At 40.5% G+C, this 22,824-nt stretch overlaps 2 protein-coding genes across 3 annotated transcripts in view; both read right to left on the bottom strand.

Annotated features, from left to right (window-relative positions):
* The window catches only part of unm_hu7912 (un-named hu7912), an 11,352-nt gene extending 8,173 nt beyond the window's left edge, over positions 1–3,179 (bottom strand). Inside the window, exon 1 of the mRNA XM_015042390.1 lies at positions 2,921–3,179. The gene's annotated coding sequence lies outside the window, so the exon portion shown is untranslated. The remainder of the gene's footprint in view (positions 1–2,920) is intronic.
* A 10,999-nt stretch (positions 3,180–14,178) lies between these two features.
* The window catches only part of syn1 (synapsin I), a 15,137-nt gene continuing 6,491 nt past the window's right edge, over positions 14,179–22,824 (bottom strand). The window contains exons 3-14 of one of the 2 annotated variants that reach the window (XM_015042386.1): positions 22,469–22,526; positions 21,369–21,460; positions 21,123–21,279; positions 20,937–21,026; positions 19,635–19,697; positions 19,394–19,536; positions 19,212–19,286; positions 19,024–19,126; positions 18,787–18,936; positions 18,295–18,364; positions 17,713–18,196; positions 14,179–16,215 (exon numbers count right to left, since the gene is read on the bottom strand). In XM_015042386.1, the coding sequence (XP_014897872.1) occupies positions 16,080–16,215; positions 17,713–18,196; positions 18,295–18,364; positions 18,787–18,936; positions 19,024–19,126; positions 19,212–19,286; positions 19,394–19,536; positions 19,635–19,697; positions 20,937–21,026; positions 21,123–21,279; positions 21,369–21,460; positions 22,469–22,526 (1,621 nt within the window). In that variant the 3' untranslated portion in view covers positions 14,179–16,079. The remainder of the gene's footprint in view (positions 16,216–17,712; positions 18,197–18,294; positions 18,365–18,786; positions 18,937–19,023; positions 19,127–19,211; positions 19,287–19,393; positions 19,537–19,634; positions 19,698–20,936; positions 21,027–21,122; positions 21,280–21,368; positions 21,461–22,468; positions 22,527–22,824) is intronic. The other variant, XM_015042387.1, reaches the window with a different exon arrangement.

The raw sequence follows: 22,824 nt of genomic DNA, 5'->3' as shown, positions 1-22,824 counted from the left end.
ATACTGCTAAGATGTATTTTGGCCAAAAAAAGAAAAAAAACTCCAGTGTAGTGTCAATTTATAATAAATATATATATATATATATATATATATATATATATATATATATATATATATATATATATATATATATATATATATATAATTTCATGTGGGTTTTTTGGTTTAACTTATATATAAGTTACAGATACAGTTACAACTTATATATAAGTTGGAGCAATAATATGTAATTAAGATAGTGCATACACTATCCTAATTCCAATCCAGGATTTTTGAGTTGTAATCAATCCCAATATCACAGTTTAATATCTGTCATTAGCAAAATTTTCAATGCCTTTACTTAAAAAATTAATGCTATTTTTGTTGTGATGAAAACTGGCACTGCCAGCCATATTACTGCAATTTGTGCCCTACATTCAGTTATATTAATTATGGCGAGATTGATAATTATGTAATATGCCTCAGAAGGATCATTTCACGCATTTCAACGTTTTACTTCAGAGCTGGTTAATCTGCTTACAGACTGCTGAGGCTAAGTAGGGGAGTGAGGGTCGAAGGTCTTTAAAACTTCACAGTAGTTTAAATATTCTGCTGCTGTCAACTCCTTAGTTTTATTGAGTTGTAGCCTCTACATCCAGCCCCTCCTTAACAAACCTCTCTGCAACAACCGGTCATTAATTATTCATGACAAGGTGATTAAGAGAATTCACTAAACAGCTGAATGAAATAGTATTTTACTATTTGGCGTGATGAACATACAACGGGGACCCATTTTTATGAGGGTTCCAAGGAAAATATGACATTTTGATATATAATTTTTTTAATACTGCAATGTCAGTATCGATTGGCATTATCACACTTATTTGCCACTCTTTCTTTTCCATCACCCCAATCTGCATTTATACAGCGTGTCAAAGTCTTCCACTAGGTTGCCAAGTTCTCAACTTTCATGGTCCATGGCATGGAAATTGCCACCTACTTTACAGTTAGCCTTCCTGTTGTCTGTTAGAGCTCTCATTGTTTGCCAGTTTTCGCCTCAGTTTTTAATGCTTCAACAATTTAAGGTACCCTCCATCATAACAAATGCCTAACATTTTTCTCCTTTTTTCAATGCTAAAATATTTAAGAAGAAAGTGATGCTACAAAGCACAGTGCTTCTCTGCAGCTATAGACTGTCTACTAACAGCAGGCTTCCATGAATTAATATATATAACAATATATGTTTTTTATTAATTTATGGGATTGCCCTGTGGTTTATTTAACTGTGCGCTAAATACAACGTGTTCCTTTGTTTTACATACATCAATTTGTAGTTTTTACATCAGAAATTATAATTGTAACAAGTTATGACAACGGTAAGTTTGACATTCAGACAGTCTTACGGTTTTTTGCTTTTCAAAATTGTACTGTTGTACTTTGAAATTCACTGATTTCTATTTTATTTTATTTTTGCAGTGTACAACTTTCTTCTTTTTTTTTTAGCTTAAACTTCGAGAGTAAAATTGGCCAAAATACATCCTGCAGGATCGAGTGGCTGGATCGGTGACCTCAACTGGATGTCTGAACCAAGAATGAATTCAGATCTGACACAAATAAGAAATCAGTCATAAATAATTGATTAGAATATTGTCCCCCGTCTTTACTATGCAAAGACAAAATGTTTTAAATAGATAAACATTTAATAATCTATTAAAATGTATTCAGATTTTTTTATTTATTTTATTTTTAGGTTTAATAAGAACACTGGGGACAAAACGTTCCAAAAAGGGGCTTTTGTGTATCTAACACAAACATGGACTTTCTAGTTGGCACTCGCCCACAAGCCAACCGTGAGTTACCATCTGTTCATCATGATGAGAGGAGTGACCAGCCATCTCCCCATCATGTCTCTGCAGCTCACCTTAATATCACACCTGTTTACATCCAACCTCTACACACAAACCTACATCGTTAGACAAGGTGCACATCTATTATTATGCTCATTTAAATTACACTAATTTGGGAAATGTTTTTCTACTTTTAAGTTTATAACATCATTTAAATGGGCACACAAATTAGACTTGACCCAGTAGCTATGGAGTAAAACGTGTGCCTAAATCAACTTGAATGTTTTAGGTCGCACTGTTCTAACAATGCAACAAAAACCATGTGTAACAGTGCATGATTACTACTGCGGTCTCATCTAGATTGAAATCATCAACTTCTAAGCCAAAATCGTATTAAAATAAAACAATTATATATGCGATAAAAATGTGATAGAGATTTGGGGATTAGTTCACAATCACAACCCCACTTCAGATACTTTCATAATTCCATAACTTTCATCTTGACTAGGTAAATATGTGCATTCCTTCCTCCATTCACTCCCCAGCCTCAAAGCTCCTTTTCAGCAGGAACACTGCACTTTCTAACAGTTTAAAGCCACATGCCACATACTGTCTCCATGGCTACAGCCCACAGCAAGGAAACCATTCAGCCCCCCTGCAGTTGCACAAATCTGTCTGAAAATAAAACTGACTAATAATTAGCGGCATCACCATTAAACCGGTGCTGAGGGCAATCTGTGGCGTGCAAGTAATCAGAAAGAATGTCACAGAAACATTTTTTTTTTTTTTTTAATATCCCAATCTTGTTTATACTCAGATTCTGTCCTTTAGCTGGGTTTTGTAGGCAGTGATAAATCTAATGCAGATCCCACAGGCCCGTGGGGCGCATTCAGCCTTGGGAGGACCTGCTTTAACGCTCTATTACGCCCCTTTAATTTTAGTGCTGCGGCAATGGCGCACACGGCCGTCCGCATCCTGGTCGGCCGCCTTTGAGCGCGAAATGAGATCGGTTTCGGGGGGGAAAAATGCGGAAAAGGAAAGAAGGAAAAAAAAAAAGTTTGGACATTTAGGATAGGGTACCGGAGAGGCCTTACCGTGTCGGCGGTGAGCTGCTGATCGGATGCGGTGGACATGATGATGAAGAACAGCAGGCTGTTATTTCTCCGCGAGTTGAAGCCTCAGCCTTATCGCACCTGCTGCGATTCTCCCGTAGCCGAGCACTCGTCCTTCATGTTGTTATCTGCATCACCCAGCTCTTCCCTCTCGCTCTCGCTGGCATCTCTGTGTTGGTGGTGTGTGATGGAGGAGGAGGTGTGTCACAGCTTGCGCCTGTGCGCGTGCCTCTGGGGGCGTGGCTGTGCGTGTTTTTAGCGGGCGGGAGGGAGGAAGAGGGGAGAGGGGGTTGTTGTGAGGATGGGCGAGGGGGGGATGATCTGGGCGTCGGAGCAAAGCAGCAATGCGGTCTCTGCTGAGATTTAATGGGCATTTCCGGGGGTGTTATTTTTTATTTTATTTTTCCGTGCATTTTGCAATGGCAGATTCGCGTTGGAGCTGTCCATTATGAGAAAATGCAACTCTGGCACGCCTCAGTTCCAGAGATTTTTACAGTAAACTAGTTATCTGCAGATTTTCTCACTTGACTGACTATTGCTGATGTCCCTCCCACACTCTTGGGCAAGAGGTAGAGAAAACCTGTCTTATGCCAAGATTTTTATATATAGGGAGAGAAAATAAATGCACTCTAAAAACTGCAAGGTGAAAAATAATCCAGATCCAGTCATTTTTCCAACTCAGCTCTGGATCAAATATTAATAATGACATAACACCTACAGCAAACAGGGATATAATTTAACACCTTTGGGTTCCTCTACAAAATAATTTTGGAAAATGAAGAGGAACTATTTCTTAGTTTTTATTTCAACATATTCAACATGTTTGCTATGAATGAAGACTTCAAGTATCCTACAGCAGCCTACTATTTTAAAAGCGGCAGGTCTCTTTGCTCACTCATCAAAAATCTTCTTTGTAACTGAGAGTCTTCAAAATATTAACTTTTTGTCCTCAGTTCACCTAGCTATTTTTTACTTTACCCTTAGGGTCAATGTTCATATGGAAAAACTGATTTGCTTTTCCTTTCTGATGTTTTCAGAAACTCAAACGATATTCTTTCAAAGCTTTCAATTAATGTTCTTTCCTTATGAGGCCATCTATTTAGTAGAGTGCACCAGTCCCTCCTGCAGCAAAGCACACAACATGTTGCTTTAAGGTGCTGTTCTCAGGCTTGTAAGCACTCACCTTCTTCCATCCAAATTTAATGACAGTCATCATGGCTAAGCAGTTCAATTAGTGTCACTATGCTACTTAGCTGTCTCTGGTGCAACACACATAAAGCAGCAGAAATCCAGTTTTGGAGTTTTAAAGAGCTAACTCTGTAGCTTTTAGAATATAAAATATGCAATAGCAGCAAGAAATAATACACCTATTTCACCTTCATGCGACAAATTTACTTTACAAAACAATTCTACTTTAGATTTAAAAGCAATAATAATTTTAAAGCAAATACATTTTATTTAATTTTAATTTTTAATTGTGAAGCAATATTGACTGTATGGCTGATTCATTGGTCAAAGTCTGAATTTTGGCTATGGACAGCACTAGCTAATTCCAGCTATTTAGCAGGTGTAGGGCTATTTTTGACTTACGTGGACAAATATATAGTCATTAGCATGGTATATTGACATTGATATTATTATCCAGCAACATTTCATTCAGTGAAATTTGATCAGATTCTTTGAATAGGCCAAAATGGCAGTACGGTCAGCCTCCCTCTCCTCTAACCCAATAAACTCGGGCCAAAGATTTGACTCTTTCTTTGGTTCTTCTGTTGCAACAACATGAATCCATCATTTGGGTTTAAGGATTAACATCTAGTGAACAGATGTCCCTTTTGCTTCATGTACACTTTTTTTATTTACTTTAACTGAATAACCAAATAGTAGACCCACTTTTGCTATTCCAATGTATGTGTATTCAAACTTGCCTAGCCCATGGACACAGGTGCATGTTGGAAGTTCACTTTAATCCAACAACCTGTTTCCTTTTTGCTGGCAGATCTTGTAGTTTCTACACCCATCTCCCCCCGTTCAAAATGCCTCCAATCTTACATCAACCTTCTGCATTGTCTGAATTCATGATGGGGACAGCTGGCTGCGAGCCTCAACTCAAATCATGTGACTCCAGCAGAGAAACTGCTTACTAAGGCTCTCTCTCCCTGCGGATGGAAGCCACTCCAGACAAACTCTGCTGATCACAGCGGTGATCGTAATGACACTCGGTGCAAAGGTCTTTTTTTTGTCACTGTAAAAATATGTCTCCCGTGTTAAGACGATGACCAGTTTTGTTCTTTTTTTATGTGTGTGTTTGCACGTTTGGATACGGTGAGTCTTCGTCTTCCTGCCCACTGCACGCTGGTTACAAAACAACCCCCGGCTTACTTACCGAGAACCCATCTGTGACATACCACGTGTATGAGATATGATTCACAAAACATTGGATCTCACATTGTGCATGCTGCAGCATCTCTATGCTAGCATGTGCAGCTTACCGGCTCCGGCATGGCAAACTGGCATCAGCGTGTGTCAGCTGTTGATTAGCAGTGTCTGTCAGCTGGCTGCCAGCAGGTGTCTTGGGCATCTCATGGAGTGCGTGGAGAGAAAATCAATGGCTCTCTGTTGATTAGAAACCTTACTGACGGGGATCAATCAGGCTTTCAGCGCCTCAAAGCAGCAGCATTGAAGCAGAGCACTGCCTTGACTGCTCAAACAAGCTTTCATGCTTTTCTTTTTTTCAGTAAACACCCTTCAGTTCTCTGGCTGGCTCCCATTAAGTCTATGTTAGATTAAGCGATTCACTGTAGATTTACTTTCTGGTTTCTGAGTTCCCACTGGAGGGAATTACATAAGAGATGTGGGGATGGACACGCAATCAGAAACCCAAGCATGTACAATAGCCATTGTACACTGGGAAAATTACTCATAACTCTTCATTTGAAACGTCACAATCACAGTTTTTTTTTCTTTTACGTCTTTTGCTATTTTATGTGATAAGTGGAACCTGTTTGTCCTGCATTCAGCTCTACACGTCTTCCTTTCACGTCTGACACTTTCTCTGTGAGAAAAAAAGCACATCTCCAACAAGATATGACCACCATCATGTTTCACGGTGGAATAGATGTGTTCAAATTGATTTGTTGGCATGTGTTAGTTTTCCAACACACTTAACTTTTAGATGTAAACCACAAATTCAATTTTAGCGTCATTCGATCAGAGCGCCTTCTTCCACATGTTGGCTGGGTTACGATACCAAAGGTACACTCATCAGACTTTTATTTGCACAGTGTATTAAAGACTATGCTTTTTTTTTTTTGCTTCTGCGTCATATTTATGTTTCCTTTTGTTGGCTTAAGACACAGAATCATAATAAAATGCATTACATTTGTGGCTATAAAATGGTAAACGGTTTGTCAGTTCAAGGGGTGTGAATACCCTTGCAAGACACAAATGTGAGAGTATGTGAAGTCTGTATTTTTCTTTTAGACTTCAACAATGTGTCACAGCAAACAAGGAAAAGGCATTACATGGGGATAAAAAACAAAGGGCAAAGAAATACCGCTTCACTTTGCTCTCAGGGGAGCCAGAGATGTTGTATGTGGCCCCTGCACTGCTGAATATTTCAAAGAGCCAGAATTAGACCCCTTCGGAGAGCCACGTGAACGAATATTGTTGGTTTTCTGGGATCCATCAGCAAGACATCTAGAGTCAGTGAGCTCACACTGAGAAGGAACAGAAGTCCAGCAGAGGAGAATCTGAAGACTCAGTGGGAGACGCACCCAGACTTCCCCATAAATCCAGTCAAACCCTGATTAAGTCTTTGACAAATTAAACCAGTGAATCCTCTCTGTCCACGTTCCTTGGCCCAGATTGTCGCGGCTGTCCGTGCAGGATGCACACCACTCAGAACTTTGATGAGGATTTAGAGGCTGCCATGTTAAGTATTTAGATGCTTTACAGCTCAGCTAGGGCTCTTCAGATTCCACATTGCCATAATTTTCGGTCCTACTGGATCAGATCAGATTAAGCGCAAATGACTGTTTTCACTGTGCTTTAGTCCCTTGCAGCAATATTTATACACCTCGAACCTTCCCACGTTTTCTCACATTACAACTACAAAGTATTTTATTAGCCAGACTAACACAAGGTAGTGTATAACTGTGAAGGGGAAAGAACAAACGCATGGGTATCAATAGTTTATAGAAGCATCTTAGCTGAAGCCGCAAGTCTTTTAGACACCGCATGTGAATTTTTTTGTCACACGTGGAGACGAAAATTCCTCCCCGATCAATACGGCTGAAGCTCAATCAGTCAGCAATTATCAAGTCTTCACATAAATTGTCCACTTGATTTAAGTCAAGTTTATATGTATAACACATTTTAGCAGCAAGGTACTTTACATAACAAGAAAAACAATAATGTTGATAGTAAATTGAAGTCTTTGAATGGTCAAACATCACCAAACACTTATTCCTGGTCTGTCTGGTGAGTTCCTGATTGTTAGCTATTTTCTTTATGTGTTAGCTTAAAGAACAGCTGGATTAACATATCAAACTACACACATAATTCCAACTATGAATTCGGTGACCTCTGAAGACAACTTTGTTGCAATGGATAATATTTAATGGTTTTAGGGTAAAGGAAGCTGAACATATCCACATGCCACATTTTTTTTTTTTTTTAAGATTTTCACATACCCATTTCCTTCCTCTTCACGATCATGTGCTACCTTGTGTTGATCTCTCAAATAAACTCTCTGAAAAAATGTTGTAATGTTATAAGTTATGCAAGGTTCAGAGGATGTGAATACTTCAGCAAGTCATAATTAGAATAACCCGAGGAGGAGCAGATTTCCCTTATGTATCTGAAACTTCATGGTCTAAAAACTCTACACATGAGGAGATTTTATGACAATATTTTGGACAGAAACGAGAAAAGTATTAGACTTAATTTGCTTGTGCTTAATTAGAACATTGTGACTGCACAGAGGGAAAAAAAAGAACATTCCAGTCCACTCAGAGAAACATTTATAAACAAATTCATGTGCCAGCCAAACCAGTTGGGAGCGGTATCCATGGTAACCCACACTGAGTAGGAGCAAAAGAGGCAGGGTTGATTTGAAAGGGAATAAAGTAAAGGACTGACGAGAGTTATCCATAGAGACCTTAAAATCTACGTCACATCGCGAGTGAGAGGCAGCGAGGCGAAATTGCTCGTCACTCGGCAGACGCAAAGAAAGTTCGGTGTCGTGTGGAACGTACGCCGGGAGGAAACGCCGAAGCGAGCGTGTGCTCTGCAGAGCAGCTCATCTCCAGCTGAGATTGACAGCTTGAAGTAGAAGAGTTGTGTGCTTGGAAAATCAGATGAAAAAACCTGCAGCGATGCGGCCTTACTCTCGGATCCTCCCACTCTCCGTGCATTTGGGTCAAAGTGGGGAATAGTGCAGATATTATTCATAGCTTGCCTGAGCAAAACACAAACTCCTCTGTCCGGGTCTCTGGAGTCCCAGCAAAACATCCCATGGTGAGATTTAATTAAATCTTCATTGCACACTCTCCCTCTCATCCTTCATCGTCTGCCATTTTGGCCGAGGAATCACTCAGTCATGTGTGTGCAGGTTTATTAAAGGGGGAAACACTTTGGAATGAGGAGACGGGGCCTCTCAGCGGGCGCCCGCTTCTTTCTGAGAGATGTGAGTTGTTCGCGCTGGTGCATTGTCACCGTGATATTGTTATGTAACAGAATAGAAATAGAACGCGGTAATGGTCCGTTTAGAGCAGCCAGCAGCCTCAACGTGCAGTTTTATGGGTTGTTTTTTTTCCTGTTCTTCTAACACCGATTAACGTCCGGGGAAAGGGGTTTTGTAAAGCAGGGCTGTCATTAAGGTCCCCACTATTCAAGACCGGACAGACAACAAATCTTTTGTGCCTCGTCGAGGGAGAATCAATGAGCGCCTTCTAAATATGGATATCATTCACCGACCACCCCGCAGCAGCACAATGCAAAAGCAGTACTGGGTTGCACTAATTGTGCAGAGCTGTAAGCCTCCTATAAAAGCTGTAACAGCCTCTTCGGGGCTGCAGTATTAAGAGTTGAGTCGTGTATACGTCTGCCTCTTTATCCCGTCTACAAAAAGAACAGCTGAGACGGTTTGTTATTTTCTGTGCTTGAATGAAGACACGTGACGAGGAGCTGGGAACACTTCTCCCTGCCTGGACAGCTAGGAGGTCTGTGCAGTTTGCACCAGTCGCCCCGTCAAATTGCGTGTGCATATCGGTTTGGACACCTGCTTCTATTTTTGAATTAATGCAATCTTAATACTATGTAGCTGAGGACCCTGGTTCCAGCCTTGCACATGTACGATGCACCTGCACTTGCAGCTTCCCTAAATGGGTCAGCTCTACAAATATCACGGATCTGGGAAGAAGTCGTGATACCCCACCCTCCAGCACACACACACACACGCACACACCCCAACCCCTCCTCTGCTTTCTACTCTCTTGGCGATAACAGAGCGAAACTACTGCCGGCAATGTCTATGAATCCTTTGTTTGTTACCAGCAAAGTCATGAAATCTGTATCAGCAGGATTACACACAAAATGCCGCCTGTTGTTATTTTTCTCATGAATGAATTTTTTCTAAGCTATGAAAAGCAGCCTTTGGTGTTCTGACAAGATATTAAAGTCATTATTTTTGGTGCCGTCAGTAGACAGCAGGAGAGAAAAATCCTCCCCCCCAACACCCCAGATCGGATGAGCATTCTTCCCACTTCCTGAACCTGGATTTTCAAGGAGGGAACAGTGCGATCTCTCCGGGTGGAAAATGCAAGGCAGCAAGACGAAACACCAAAAAAAAAAAAAAAGCACTGACCTTTCATGAGTGAGAATATATATTATTCTGTCTGCAAACTGTATTTTACACATTTCCTTTTGTCTGCAATGGAAGCTTGCAGTAGATGTAGAAGCTGATCCATTTAGTGGTTAAAACTGCAGCTTTTGTACCTGATGAGAATAAGTAAAACAGTCCGCTTGGTTCATATGTAGATGGTGTCAGCGATGTATGCAGAACAGGGCCCTAGAGATGAGAGTGTGTCTGGAATGGTGGGTCACATAGTACAATATATTAGCATTTCTCAGCTGCAGCTGCTGTATTTAGAATTAAAGCCTTTAGGAAAGTCAGAATAAAATATACCATATGACATCATAAAGGAAGAAACAGGCCACTGTCCTACCAAAGATGACTTGATGATAAACAGTATTCAGTACGTTTGCGTCGACATGTATGTATATATATGATTGTATGATTGCAATTTAAGTGTCAAAAGTAAATGAAAATAAATTATTAAATTTTAGAAAAGATCTTTTTAAATTGAAACCCCGCAAGCATCATATATACAACAATTTTTTTTTTTTTTTTTTTTTTTTACACTGATAAACCATTCATAAATGTGACCGGAGTGCACGTGATGCTATTGTGAATTTTTAACTGAGAATGATAAAAACAACCTACTTTGACCAATTGTAATGTGTGAGTGGTTCTGTGCTGCCGGAGGCTGCAGGCGACAGACTGATGGTCTGCACCACCTTGTGGTCAGTGTGCAACTGTTGTTACACTAACTAAACGGTGAAAACCTATTCAGCTCTGTAGTTAGTTGCAATTATCTCCAAAGGTTTAAATTTAAGAAGAAGAAAAAACCTTTACTGGACATTATTTTTAGCTAAATGCCACAGAAAAGCATATTTATCCCTAACAGTGCATTTCTCCTTAACTAAAACTAGAAATTTCTTCATGTGCAGAATCTGTTTTTAAAGGAAAATTGAAGCGATGAGGTTAGTATCAAATTATAAACACTTAATGCAAACAATTAAATAATGATTCCAACATATATCACCTCATCTTTAACTAAAACTAAATCATTTTTAATTGTCTGCTGTTTCTCTCATATACTCTGTGTTTCTCATTCACTGCACTCATTTGGATCGTCGATATCGCTAGCTTGTCCGCAAACAATAATATTCCTGCGGGAAACATGTACTATTAGAATATGTGGAATATTTCTGCTAAGTGGACATGACAACATAAAAATCAGAAATGTTATAGCAGGTTGTTAGCCAAGCAGAATTAGCAGTGCCTATTCTAATTACAGGAGGCTTTTGAAAAGTGATATTATGGCACATATTGTTGTTAAAGGCTTGACATATTTCTCGTTGTCACTCTACAAGAGCTTTCGTGGAAGCATGCTCTCCTATTCGTATTATTTTTGGGTCACCTGAGCAACCCGGCTTCATTAACAGTTTTCACTACAGCCTTATGGAGGACAATAATGGTTTTTAAACTGTTTACTTTGAAGTCATAAAATGAAGGCAAACGTGATATCGCACCAGAATGTCTTTGTTGTTCTTGAGAGAGAAATTGTCCACCACAGGAAAACAGCAAATCTCTCCACGCCGTATTTCTTGAAAAATCTTTTCTTTTTACTTCTTCTGCTCCTCCCCTCATTTTCTTTATGTTCTCTGTATTTGGCGCCTCCTGTGGCTGAAGTTATTATAATCCTATCTAACACGTAGTCTAGTGGTCCCGCAAATCAGGGCCATAGCTAAAGGTGGAAAAACAGAACTGAAAAAGTGCACAGTAAAAAAAGTCTTGCAGTCAAGCACACTGTGAGGTATATGAATTAGGATTTATTCCCTTCAGTGAGCCGTAGTTGGTCCCAGCAGCCTGTACCCTGTCCCAAAGCACTCACCCTGATAACTCTCAACTGTCTTTTTTAGCTCATTGTTTGTGGATCTTAAGCCAGGGGGTAATTCCAATAGGATGTGCACTTCTGACTTACGATCACAGAAGAAATGATTATTTTTCTCTCTGTTTTACAGAGGAATATTATTGGTATTGCACCACTTTATACTCAATCTTCTGTCTGCTTCTGCATAAAACAAAATCCAGCTCCTATCTGTTACTCTAAGCGTTCCCTTCCAGGTCCACAAGAAGAAGAAGAAGAAGAAGAAGAAGAAGAAGAAGAAGAAGAAGAAAAAGAAGAAGAAGAAGCACAAATAAGAAGAAGAAGAAGAAGAAGAAGCACAAATAAGAAGTTCGTATTTGGTCATAGACTTTATTGGACGTGTCCATGTTTCAATAACATATTCATTTTCACATGATATAGCTACATTGCATATAACATCTATTTCTCTTTTTACACTTAACTCAATAATCCACCATAAATTATACGACACATCGTCTTGTCTGCGACGATGAGGAACCTCGGGCGTTTGCACTTTTTCACATTTAGGGTGTAACGGTTTGAACATGAGAGGCATCAACTGACTGCTTTAACCCATTCACAGGTTCATAATGATCTTATATTTTCACAATGATTATACAGTGCAATAGGTAAACAATAAAGTCATCCGTATGAAAACAAACAAAAATGTACATTCACAGTCAAATATAGCCACAGTAAAGGATCCAAATTGGTGGAAACCCAAAGAAAAGGAAACTTCATTGCATTGCTGCCTCTGCTCATTCAGTGCACCTTGCATGTTTTATCAGAGTGGCAAAGAGGCCTCTGAGGGTAATATTTAAAAAAAAAAAAACAACCATCCATGGTAAATGCGATGGCTTGGTTTTACACATTGCTGATTTTGCTGATAGACTTGCGATAAATCAGACAATAATATGCGCCGACAGTGAGTTGCGTAATTTTAAAATTATACCCTGAATCACTTAATGCATAACATTACAAGCCCCATACTGTGGAACCTCATAGATTTTACAAAGGCAATGCCAAAAATAAGTAAAAGAGCCACTTGAATACCTTTAACGTAAAAACTGAACAATTCGCCAGCACACCTAACATCAACAAGCATGAAACAGCAGCAAGGGGGAGAAGCTCAGAACTCTTTACAGCACATCTATTCGGTTTGGACAATTTGCACATTAATGCACTGTTGAGCACAAGGAGTCACTGTGGCTACACGAACAGACCAATAAGCACAGGCAGCGTGAAGGAGAATCTGCAGAATCAATATTTTGTGATGACTCTCTACTTCTTTGAAAAAAAAAAACAGAACAGCAGGTTATTGCAGCTCTACATGATTATTCAAATGGAATGCACTCTCTTTGGAAGACATGGTTAGCGTCTGGTAACAAGAGTTGATTTCCACTAGTAACCTGGATTTCTGCTGCGATTATAGAAGACTTCTGCAGAGATCCTTCATTACAATTGTTTTGCTGCTATCATTGCACACACGACTCTCACAATAACATTCCTTGGCTGAGTATAAGGGTATGTCCCAGTGAAAAGAATAGGAAGCAGTGTTGGAAGTAGATGTTGAGATTCATAAAACAGACTCAGGTTTGGAGTGCAATGCAACCACCCCCTCTCCCTTTGAAAGTCATTGTAAAACCTGTTGACCGTTTTCTAACTCCCGGTCCGTGCTGCTCCCCTCTGCAGCTCAGCACCACCTCTGAGAGCGAGAATAAGTGAGCTGTCGCTCCATCAAGTGCCCCATCAAATAAACCTGAAAATGCAAACTTCACACATTTGTGTATGACATTGTTTTCAAGTAAGATTTTTGCTGAATATCTGTGCAAAAGTATCTTAAACAACAAAACATTTCACGTCAAGGCAAATGGAAAAAAAAGTAAAAAAAAAAAAAAAAAAAAGGCATGCATGTCCCTCATCGTCTGTAAACAGCCACATTGTGCCTGAAAATGGAAGAACCTCAGCCACGCCCGAGTGTCACAATCAAGTGGACATCCCTGAGACAGCTCCATTTGATCTGACGTTCTTGTCTGTCTAAGGCGTGCTTTCTTTTGTAATTTACTTATTTATTTATTTTTATTTTCCTTCTTAAGGTGAAGAGCGTTTCATTCATGTGCAGCGAAAATTAATGGAAGGAAAGCGGGAGTGACGACATACCCACGACACCTACGAAGCTACTTTACTGACTAATCCACTACATGTGACGACACAGTTACAAGCGCCGAAGTGAGATGCTGGAAACCGCAACAGTTGCCTCCTATTGACATGCAGCTACGACATCACCGTGAGCAGTCGAAACGGCTCGAACACATCTAGAGCGTCTGCTAACACTGCGGGGAGCTGTGGAAGTGGACTGTACAAAAATTATCGAGGCAGGTGGTGGTGGGGTTTTGCACCTTTCGAGTCAAATTCCGACGATATTGAGATAACCAATCTATTTTCATTTCTGCCGTAGCCCTCAAGAGATCAAAAAAAAATTTTTTTTTTTAATCAACAGCATTTTGCTATATGCTGATTATTGGGACTAAAATTCAGCTGCTGATATTAACGCGGATAACAACTTTTGAGTGGGTTATAGGAATGTGTTTTGTCAGAGGCACAGGATCCCCAAGATGGGGGTCGGTACCCCACTGGGGTTCACAAATCAGGATGTGTGAAATCTCAAAGCCTTCCTCCCAATCAAAGCAAATAGCAAAACGGTTCATGTTTAGCGTGTACTCATGCTTTAAGAGTATCATAATGTAAAATAACATAACAGCAAGAGATAAAATAACACATTTGTTGCTGATGTTATTTGTTTTGTCACTACATCACTGTTTAAATGACTTATAGGAATGCTTATCATTAATATCCCAGCTAAGCATGGGTTTCTTTAAGGTTTTCATGACATGATAACTTTGATGAAAATACCACAGTTTCATATATAGCAGCACCCTGTTAATGGAAAAAGTATACCACGCTATGAAATGGTAATACCTATTATTTAAAGCAGAAAAACAAAAATATATATATTAAGCCGCTTCAAAATTGAAGTAAAATGTTGATTATTACAGTTGCAAAAATGTGAAAAGTGGGGAGCAACAGATGTAAAATTGAGAGCTTGGTGCTACTTTACGCTTCAAACATCGGGAGAAAACTCGGGTCACTCTCTGCCATTTCATCAAAAATGCTTTAGAGGACAGGAACAGGAAGATGAAAAATGTTTGTGATCTAGTGGCCATTAACTTCATATCCCTTCGTGTGGGATCCTTCTCACTCCATATTGAGACTTTTAGCTGCTCCCATCTGACAGAAAATACATTCTGTCAAGATACAGAACAAATATGAAGAAACTATTTTGTCTCATTTACATTTTCTCTGAATGAGAGCTTGTTTTAATTTCATTAGGATTCGGTTGTTATTTGTTAGCAATTTTGGTTTAGTATTTAGCTGAGATGACTTTTTATACTTTTAGTGCTATCTCGATCTTTACTGTCTTGCTTTGAGCTGTTTATGAACCTTTGAAGCAATGGTTCATGGGAGTTTTATATCGTAACTTCCTAATTACCTGCAGCTAGCTGAACTGTTTAGCTAACGCTAGCTTGTACAAGAAAAGGAAGAAGTGGAGATTATAGCTTCCACTGTGCTATTTTTTTTATTTCCGTCTCCTCCTCTGCTCTAATGCTACACCAAATAACACTTCTGTTATCTTAGGAATAAAACACAACACTCTTTGCCTTTGCATTAGTGAATTTGCTCTTAGGTAAAGTTGCTACAAGAAGGTTTACAACCCATTTCCTGTATTCGATTTTGTTGCCAAAAAAAAAATTTCCTAACATATCTTTTCAAGAAAATGGAGTGTATTTCTTTTTTCACTTTTATTTTAGTATAACTTGCGGTAATTGTCACTAGATCAAGATTTTACAGAGGAATAGGAAATTGTTTTATACTATTTTCCTCATCCCAATAACAATTGTACAGTCCTTCAGTTTTTTTGACCACAAATACCACAACGGATTTACAGCACCAACAAACAAGAGGAAGCAGTATTGTGCTGCTTTGTTTCTGATTTTAGTTAATGGCTGTCGCATGCACATATATAGGCTTCTGTGAGGTTTGCCATGATGACCCGGTTAAGCTTTAAGCAAGGAGAGAAATGTCTGAAACATCACATCATCTGACTCTATATTCTACCTTTTTGTTCACTTTAATATATATTAACTGTTTGGGCAGTGGGTGTCAAGTGTGTACACTTTCATATCACACTCATAAATTGGAGATTCTGTTGGTCCTTGCTCGTTTCCGGAGTGGGGTGTAGAAGGGGTGTCTGTCCATCAGTTTGCCTGTCTGTTTTTCTCTCAGCTGGAGAAGAAGAAAGAGGGATGGGAGGATCTGATGCCAGCTCAGTCTGAGAAGAGACTGGCAAAAGATTTGCGTAGATTGCGTATGGTTTCAGCCTTCACCTCGTCCTGGCTAAGGCTGGCTCGGGGCGCTGGGGTTTCTGGAATGTTGAAGGTATTGGTAAGAGACTGGGATTTGCTATAAAGAGAGGGAAATGGCAATAGAGGAGAAGGAAAGGCTATTAAAGTCATGCAGCAAACCAATGGAATGAAAAGACTGGAGCAAGGCAAAGAGACAGATAGAGAGAGAGAGAGAGAGAGAGAGAGAGAGAGGAGGAAACACTCAGTAAAAGATGAAAAAAGGGTCATTCCTTCTCCGGGGTCATTCAGAATTACCTTATCATTTCAAGTCAGCATTGACATGATATGAATAGTGAATGACGTTGTTTGGATGCACATTGGTGTGTGTTTTGTCTGGGATTGATTGTGAAAATATTTTGTCAAAATACAAATGAACAGAAGCCAAATAAAAAAGGGGGCATCAGAAAATTGCCGGCTAAAGAACGGAAAGAAACTTGTACAGTGTAGTTGTATCTGTGAGTAATGGTCAGCTTTTGCTTTTAGACCTTTTTTGACAATCTGGTGCGGTGTTGGTGGTTATTTCAAAACCAGAAATATCCCACATACATTTGTCACGAGCCGTTTGTGACTTTTGCATTCTTGCTTTGTTGCAAAATCGACCTTTTTTTTATTTATTTTGCATAAGATTTATTTCAGAAAGCTTCAATAATTAAAACATCTTGCCCTGCGTCCGATAAAACACAGGAGATCCAAACTATGATACAACCATCATGTTTAGCCACCATCATATTTAGTAATGTGGATATGGTTTCTATTCTACAAATTGTGTTTCTCTTAATACAAAATTCACAACCAGTGTAATTTGAAACATAAAACGTTATCCATTAACCTGCCAGCTTGTTGGTATCATCTTAGCCAACTTCCAGGTGAACACCTCTGTCCTAGTATTAGCACATTTGGTCTTTAAAAGTAGCAGTGGGAAAGGTTCTCACTTCAGTGAATTCTGCAGGTTGACCACTCCTACAGAAGATAGAAACTGTTCTTAGCTTCATTCATTTCAAGATAGGCATGACATTTTTTTCCTTTTTTTATGTCTATTTTCTCATGTGCTCAGATATGCAATTCAACAAATAAAGGATTAGACTTTTATAAGTACCCCCGTTGTGTCAACAGAAGTCTTTACCAACCATTTATTAAGTTATTACCTGTAATTTGGTGTTTAAATGTGTCCCTGAGAAAGTTGCTTCAGAACAAGGATTTTAATACTTGTGTCACCTGAATTCCCGTTTGCTAAAAGCTGAATGTCGCTTTAATGTTTCACAACCTCACCAGACAATCTGACATGTTTCTGTTTTGTAAAACTAACTGCTGTATGAATGACCAATGTAGGAATCGATACAGCATGCACATTCAAGCGGATAGCCTCTGTGTGAGCGGATTTTTATTTTTTTTAATTTATGTTGTTTTACATGTGGCATGCATGCCTCAGTGCAGGCAAAAAGAAAAAAAAAGGTAAGAATAGACATTCTGTGGATGTCAGTTCTGAGGCTCGAAAAGTACAAATGAGATGGTACTGATCCAGTTCGCTGTTCTGTTCTGGTGAACGGTTACTTACTTTAGTTGTGGAGTGCCGCCCATAGCCGGGCTGTCCTGACTGGGCTTCTGTGGGGGCTGGGGCTTTTGCTGCAGAGGGGGGCGTCCCCCCGGGCCACCCTGACCCTGGGCAGCGGGTCTCGGCTGCTGGGTGGTTGGAGGCCCGGGACGGGTTGGCTGGACCTTCTGTGATCCTCCCTGTGACTGTTGTCTAGGGAGTGGGGCCGGTTTCTGCTGCTGCTGCCCACTGGGAGGTTTCTGACCGGCAGAAGGTTTCTGCTGCTGGGAGACGGACTGCTGCCTCTGAGTTTGAGGGGAACCTCCCTGGCTTCGCTGAGGAGCGCCCTGGCCTGGGGCTCGGGTTTGGGTTGAGGGGCCCTGGCTGGGCTTGGCCTGAGAAGCGGGCTCAGCGGTACCCGGGCTGGCAGCAGACTGCTGAGCTGGTGCGGGAGGCTGGCCCTGAGGCTGGGGCCGCTGCTGGGTCGGAGGACTTTGTTGAGGACCACCTGCAGGAGGTAAAATAGGGCACCGCTCATATTCGTACGCCGTGATATTACTTTGGTTTTGGCTTTTTCAGTAAATACCAAAGATCAGGATAAAGTACCCTGAGGGGAGGGGCGCTGTTGAGCCTGTGGCACTCTTGGCTGTGAGACAGGCTGAGGAGAAACTGCTTTCTGCAAAACAAACAGATGGCTCAGAAAATGTCGCATCTGCCACAATGTGTACAAATTATGCAGGTGGAAACGTCCTTATAAAAGATTAAAGTTGGAGGTAATTGTAACAACGCTAACTACTGAACTGTTATTTAAGTATGAACAACATCTCCATAGTACATGACCACTCTTATCAGTTTTCTACTTTAAATATAAATTGTCTCTATTTTCACATAAAGAGTAAAACACTGTAAATTGGAGAGGATGAGCACTACTTTAGTCAAACACAGACCTTCACACCTTTTCCTTCATTTCAAGAAAAAGCAAAGCAGAAACATATTGTGACAGGAGTTGCAATTGCAAAGAAAGATGGAGAACAAAAGAGTGTTTTTTTGTTTTTTTTCTTTGCTAGCATAAGCGTATTGTGCACGCAGTGTAAGCACCTGTGCCGGCTGTCCCGCTGCCGCGCGTACCGAGGAAGAACTGGGAGTACGTAGAACAGTCTCTTGCATCTTAGAAACCACAAGTTCTGCAATCTGAACTCGATCCTCATCCTGCTGGTCCCCAATCAGTGGCATCGAACAGTCGTCAACCTAAAATGAAGCATAATGTTTCAAATTGTAAGAAACACCCACGTGATGGTAGGCAAACATCAGCATGCTCGCACTGCAGCAAAGTACCTCAATAATGTAGTCTTTGCCATCTTTACCGTGTAGAGCCTCCACAGCACAGATGTCTAACCCGCCAAAGATGTCTGCGCATGAATCCACCCACAATTTGTACCTGCAACCATGTGGTCAGTATGAATTCAGTTATCCTGCGAGACATGCCGTTTGGATTTTAGTAGCGTTCAATCACGTCTTCTTACTTGTCTGACATGGCCACCTGCTCCAGCATAGAAGAGCCTGTGTTAGTTTTCCAGTTTCCAGAAATGGAGGTCCTCCTGGTAAAAAAAAAAAAAAAAAAACGCAGTTTATGACGCACTTCCAGTGAGGTGAGTGAGAGTGAAACGTGACATTCGAAAAACACAAACACAGCGAACTGACTCACATGTAAGCCTTGTAGTTGTTGCCAATCTTCTGGATGCGGACGTCGTACTTTGCGTCAATGAAAGGCTCGGAAGTGGCGTAGGTCTTGGTCAGCGCCACAACACTGGCGATATCTTGAAAGTCATACTGATTGTCCACTTTCACCTAGTCGGCAGGTGTGAAAACACGCATTTGTTAGTATTCGTTAGTCCCATATGCGATGTGTTCTACATAACATAAAGGGCTGATCATTCCATCCCTACCTTTCCCATTCCTGAGTGAGCATGGCCCATCTTTACGACAACAGGGTACTTAGGGGCGCTGATCTGTAAAAAAAAAACAAAAAAAAACAACAACATTATATTATGAACTACCACACCATTTGATCCTAAATCCAAAACTGATGGCATTTGAAGAAATTGGTTAGAAAAAAACAAAGTATTATCCTGGTAATTACGGAGTGTTATGTAAAATCCCCTTTTTTGAGCTTTAGATCATGTTATGATGTTATTCCTTCATCAAACCCAGACTATTATTTTGACTTATTCATGCACCTTTGAGGAATCTTAAAACTTCCGTGGCAACCATTCATAGGTACCTTTGACGCTCGCTCACATAACGCTCCGCCTATTTCCACAAAGATCCTCCTTGGAGCTTCAGTCTCCAGCCGAGCTTCCACCCCACAAAAGCAACCCCACCCACAAACCTCCACCAGTTCTTTTTATTTACCTAAGTGATGCTCAATTTGTCCTAAAGATCCAAAAGGAAAAACAATCCCGTTGCCATGACAGCACCACCATCAGCAGTCGATAGAAAGAAGAGTGGATCCATGCTTTCAGGTCGTTAGCCTAAAATTAAGACTGGTTCGATCAGGCGACATTTTTCCAATCTGACATTCTCTAGCTTTCTTGGGCCTTTTCGCTTCCTGTTGTTAGCTAATCTTCTGCTGCTGCGGTCTTTCTGCTTCAAGGTTCGCCAAGGTATGTTGGTTTTCCACATATCTTGATTGTAATGAGCTAAACGTGCCCTTTGTGTCATCTCAGCCAGTCTCGTCATTCTCTCCTAACTTGTGCCATCAACAAGACATTTTCATCCACTCGGCTCCCGCTTGCCAGATGTTCTCACTTTTTCAAATTGTTTTCTGTGAACGTGAGAGATGGTTGTGCATAAAAATCCCGGCCGAGGATACCTTCATTACGAAAATTGCTGAAGATAACCCGTGTTTTTGTAACATATCGTTTCTAATGATTAAAACATCAATCGCTTAATCCAACAGAGAAGACACACAGTCATTCTGAAGACTTGAAAGCCAGCCCAGTTCTGTCAGCCTGAGACTGCAGGGGTGTAGATGACTGCTCTGCAGCAACAACCTCAATGTTCCCGACACTGACTCGGCAGCCCAATAATCAGAAAACTCTGCCACGGCAAACAAAAAACCCAAACAGATATAAGCTCATGAAAGAAAAGTCAGAATGGCTTTAGCTGCTATGTGAAATAAATCATGAATTACAGCTGGACATCTGATGCCTCCGGGAGTGGCGAAGAGGAGATTTCAAGGAACTCACCATTTCCTTGTGATTTGGATAGTAAACCTGCTCGATCAGTGGGAACTCCTCCGGGCCCAGCTGCTTGTGGAGTCTTGACATCTGAGCAAACTGAGGGAGAATTCAACCTTGAGATGCCACTCCGATTGTCTGTACATCTGGAAGCTGCTCGCCGTGGACCGAACAGAGTCCGTAAGGACTACTTACCACCCACGGTTTGTCACAGAAGTTATAGACAGAGTGCAGGGTGTTAACGCTTGGCAGTCCAGCGTACTGCAGTCCGATCACCATGTTGCGATGGTCTCCGTTCCTGTCCATGCTGAAGGCGTGCTGCCTGATCAGCACAAAGTCTGGCCTGAAGGATCTGGCACAGAGGGCACGAGGGAAACATTGAATGGAATTGTGAGAACCTAAACTTTGCAGCAGGAACTCCAAACTAAAAACAGGACTTACTTAGTAACCTTATGCCCATTCCTGATGGCGTCCATGTTGACGTTATAGGTGCCGCTGGCGTTGGCCACTAGGTTGATCTCTGAGAACTCTGCCTGGGAAGAACAACATCAAATTCAAACCCTTTTCAAACGTATAAAAATTGCATTAACTGTGAGGGTGCATGAGCATAAATAATAGTTAATCCATCAGCCAGGAAGACTTCTTCTAAGCTATTTGTTTCTGAAGAGATTGATTTACCCATCTGACATGCTGCGAAATTAATACTAAGTTCATTTTGTCACATTACTCTGTGATAGACCAACACAAAAATCATTATTATTACAGGTCTATCAGCTCAAATCCAATTGAAATAAAACAAAGTTTGCAGCAGAACAAAATGTCAAAAGTTCAGGGGTATAAATAATTTTGCAAGACACTTTAAGTCATAGCCGAGAGTTAAAGGGACCAAAATACACACGGATAAAAGTGCCTGAGGCAGAGAAGATGATTTTTGAAACATCTGGGCGCATTCCTGCTCCTAGCATGCTATAAATAACCACCGGTTTAAATCTGCAACCACAAACACCACTGGGCAACATGTTTCTGCTAAAACTACTAGCTAAATTACTCCTGGTCAGTCATCGGGTCACATTAACAGGCACGGTTCTTGCGTACTGTATTGGATCATTCATAATGACTTCATAGTGTATTAATAAGTAAGAAAGTGTTTCACTGAAAATTAATGCAGCTGTGAGTATCAGCTCTTACTCGATAGTGAAACGGACCCTGAGACATTTATTGTTCGGAGCTCTCTGTGAACATGCCAGCTCATTAATAATGCCACTGCTTTTTTTTTTTTTTTTTTTGCCAAGAAAAATAAACTGTACACTGGGAGGCCTATTTCTGTTATAAGAAGATCGAAGGCAGTGTTGTCCATCGGCAAGCAAAACACGCTACAATCTCATGAAAAAAAAAAAGAAAAGGCATGCAACATCGCTCTCACTGAAGACTGCATCAGGTGAACTGCTTGGACGATTTCTTTGCCCTCGATCAAACTTTCGTTTTGTAAATTCACTCTCCTGCTGCGCAAATAACACTTAACAGTTGGGTTTAAGACCTACCTGTTCTACTTTGATGTCAAATTCACCGTGAATCTTTCGTCCTCTGAAAACCTTCACCCTGTTGAATGTGAAACAAGGAGGTGAATCGATGTGTTTGTTTATGTTTGGGAACAAAATGAAAAACAGTTCAAGCTTTTTTTCTTTTCTTTTTTTGTTTTTTTTGTTTTTCCCTCCAGCCCAAGCAGGACATGAAACTGGGAACAGTCTCATCTTTGACACATTCAGGCTGCTGACGCTTCAAATTAAATCTGAAAGCACAACTTAATTTTTTTTTTTTTTTTTTTTTTTGGGCGTTGGGATTTTCATTTGGTAGGGGGGCATTTTTTTCTGTTTTGTTTTTTGTTTTTTAAAACTTT

Source organism: Poecilia latipinna, unplaced genomic scaffold, assembly GCF_001443285.1.
Source record: "Poecilia latipinna isolate Pla-1442-1.1 unplaced genomic scaffold, P_latipinna-1.0 Scaffold587, whole genome shotgun sequence".
Classification (NCBI taxonomy): Eukaryota; Metazoa; Chordata; class Actinopteri; order Cyprinodontiformes; family Poeciliidae; genus Poecilia; species Poecilia latipinna.
This window is presented reverse-complemented; position numbering and strand designations above follow the sequence as displayed.